At 54.1% G+C, this 3,215-nt stretch overlaps 1 protein-coding gene across 1 annotated transcript; it reads right to left on the reverse strand.

Moving 5' to 3' along the window:
* Nucleotides 1–547: 547 nt before the first annotated feature.
* LOC134434775 (olfactory receptor 14J1-like) lies at nucleotides 548–1,282 on the reverse strand (the record flags this gene model as incomplete). The annotated part of the gene is made up of 1 exon (XM_063183387.1): nucleotides 548–1,282. A coding segment is annotated over one exon (735 nt), but the record flags the coding sequence as incomplete, so codon positions are not given.
* Between the last annotated feature and the right edge of the window lie 1,933 nt (nucleotides 1,283–3,215).

Below are 3,215 nucleotides of genomic sequence, written 5' to 3' on the forward strand. Positions count from 1 at the left end.
GGCCCTGGGCTGAGGCGTCAGTGCTGCCCCAGCAGTGCCCATGGCCTGTCCCTGCTGCAGCCCCAGCACTGCCAACCCCAGGGCTGTGCCCGGCCCCGAGAGCACTCAGGCCCTACAGCAACACCAGGGCCACCAGGGCAGCGGGACAGGGCCACGGCAGCAGCACTGGAAACACCAAGTGCTGCTGCTGCTGGGCACAGCTGCTGTGCCAGCACTGATCTGCCCCCAGCTCTGCACACAGACATTGCTGCTGCAGCTCCAGAGAAGGCAACAAAAGGGCATCTCTGCAGAAAACTCTGCTGGGACATCCTTTAGTTCATTTAAAGCCACTGAGAGCACAGCCCCTCATTGACACAGTCTGTGGGCACAGGGAAGGTGGAAAGAAACAAAATGAGAAATGTCAGAAGAAATGAAATTTTTTGTGGTCAGTATAAAAAAAGTAAAAATACAAACACAACCAAACCCAAAATATCTTTTAAAGAATAATTTGATTATAAGTTATTTGCAGAAATTAATCAGCAGTTTAATGTTCCTGAAAGCATCCAGTCATCAGTCTCCACACTGCAGCCTTGAGCTCCTGGTTCCTCAGGCTGTAGATGAGGAGGTTCAGGGCTGGAGGCACCACCGAGTACAGAACTGACAGGGTCAGATCCAGGGATGGGGAGGACATGGAGGGAGGTTTCAGGTTAGCAAATGATCCAGTGCTGAGGAACAGTGAGACCACGGCCAAGTGAGGGAGGCAGGTGGAAAAGGCTTTGTGCCGTCCCTGCTCAGAGGGGATCCTCAGCACGGCCCTGAAGATCTGCACATAGGAGAAAACAATGAATACAAAGCAACCAAATACTAAAGAAACACTAACAGCAAGAAATCCCAGTTCCCTGAGGTAGGATTTGGCACAGGAGAGCTTGAGGATCTGTGGGATTTCACAGAAGAACTGGCCCAGGGCGTTGCCATGGCACAGGGGCAGCGAAAATGTATTGGCTGTGTGCAGCAGTGAAAAGAGAAAACCACTGGCCCAGGCAGCTGCTGCCATGTGGGCACAAGCTCTGCTGCCCAGGAGGGTCCTGTAGTGCAGGGGTTTGCAGATGGACACGTAGCGGTTGTAGCACATGATGGTCAGGAGGGAGAAATCTGCTCCAGTGAAGAACAGAAAGAAAAAGAGCTGAGCAGCACATCCTGTGTCAGAGATGTTCCTGGTGTCCCAGAGGGAACTGTGCATGGCTTTGGGGACAGTGGTGCAGATGGAGCCCAGGTCGCTGAGGGCCAGGTTGAGCAGGAAGAAGAACACGGGCGTGTGCAGGTGGTGGCTGCAGGCTACGGCGCTGATGATGAGGCCGTTGCCCAGGAGGGCAGCCAGGGAGATGCTCAGCAAGAGGCAGAAGTGCAGGAGCTGCAGCTGCCGCGTGTCTGCCAATGCCAGCAGGAGGAAGTGCCTGATGGAGCTGCTGTTGGACATTCCTTCACTCTGGGCATAGTGAACTGTTGAAAGAAGACTTTGACAAGCTTGGACAGATTTCCTTGAGTCCATCCTATGCTCTTTCATTAGGAATCCCCTCAAAATATTTATCTTGTTTTGAAGGAAATTTTCTTTAATTTCTTTATTTTTGATTTTGGATTTCTGCTCCTTCTGAGTTACTGCTTTATCTTCAGCATTGCTCTCAGGCTGAACACTGGGGAGCCCAGAGGGAAAACAGGCTCGCTGTGCCCCAGTGCAGTCAGACCTGCTGGTCCCACACAGGTGCCCTTTGTTCATTTAACCTCTCTCTATTTCAGCATGATCACGCTTAAATCTTTCTTGAAAAATACAGTGGACTCTTGGAATTCTCCAGTTTAAAAATAACTTTATCCAAACCCTTCTCTCTTTCCCTATGCACATGAACAGGAAAGGATACCAAGGCTGGTCTGGCTCTCTGCTGCCTGGAGTTGTGCCTACTGGGAGCTGTTTCTCTCTATCCAAGCCTTGTCCCTGCCAGTGCTGCCAGAGCCCAGCCCAGCCCTGGGGGCTCAGCTCTGTCCTGCAGACTCCTCCCAGCACAGGGCACTGCCCAGGGGCATCTCCCTGGCAGCGGGGCCTTAAGGGTAGGGCAGACAAACAGAGATGCTGCAAGCCAATGTGCTGCTGCTGCTGTCTGTAGGGAGAGGAGAGTGAGGACGCACTTTCTGAGGGAGATCTGAGGCCCATCTGCTGATGCCCAGGCTGACAGTGCAGGAGTCTCCGTGACACAGACAAAGCTGACAGCCCCTTTCCCTTCCCTTGAGGAGAAAGCTGAGAGCAGCCCTGGCCATGCAGCACCATCTCAACAGCAGGAGGAATCTGCCCTGATGGGGGTGGCTCCTTCCACCTACAACTTCTCCCCTGCAGCGTCCATGGGGAGCTGCCAGGCAGGCTGAGAGCTGCCCCTGGCAGGTGGCACTGGGCTGGCCAAGAGCCCTGAGGGCTGCAGGAGCTGCTCTGCAGGACAGCCCTGAGCAGCCCTGGCTGCAGCCCCAGCTTCAGCCCTTGCAGTCGTCCCTGGCAGCAGGAGCCGTCCTGCCCTGTCCCTCTGATGGTGCCCAGGGCAGCCCCGCTCTGCAGCACATCCTCCTCCTCCTCCTCCTCCTCCTGCTCCTGTGCCACAGAGAAACTGGGAGAGTCCTCCTGACACATCCCCCAGGCTGTGGGGTGCGCTGGCTTCAGGGGATCCCTCCAGGAGCACGGGGGACATTGCCCTGCACCCACACACTCACCATGCACAAGGCTGTGAAGATCTTTCCCCAAGTGAAGTCTCAGCTCAATGTCTTCCCAATCCTGATTGCCTTCAGCCTGTCTCTGCCTGGCTCCTGTCCCCTCAGTGCCTGCAGGCAGAGCCCTCAGCCCTGCTGGGCTGGGAGAGGAGCTGGTCCTGGGAAGAGCTGTTCCTTTAAAGCTCAGCAGCACAGACACAGCACAAGGACTGAAATCAGACTCTTGGGGATTCGGTGTTATTTACATCAAACTGAGTCCCTGAGAGAGTGTTCAGAAAACTTCTCAACAACTCAAAATTAAATTGAAACTCCAAAGTTTTCCAAGTTTTAATGGGTACCTCTGAGAGACACAAATGAGAAATTTTCCCCTGGTTCCAGTTAGAGCAGAACACTGGAGGCAGTGATGACAGCTGGGGACAAACAAGGCAAATGTGTCTCTGGTGCTGAGCAAACCTGGATGTGTTTGAGGAATGCAAAGAGCCCAGGCCTGA

Source organism: Melospiza melodia, unplaced genomic scaffold (genome assembly GCF_035770615.1).
Source record: "Melospiza melodia melodia isolate bMelMel2 unplaced genomic scaffold, bMelMel2.pri scaffold_47, whole genome shotgun sequence".
NCBI lineage: Eukaryota > Metazoa > Chordata > Aves > Passeriformes > Passerellidae > Melospiza > Melospiza melodia.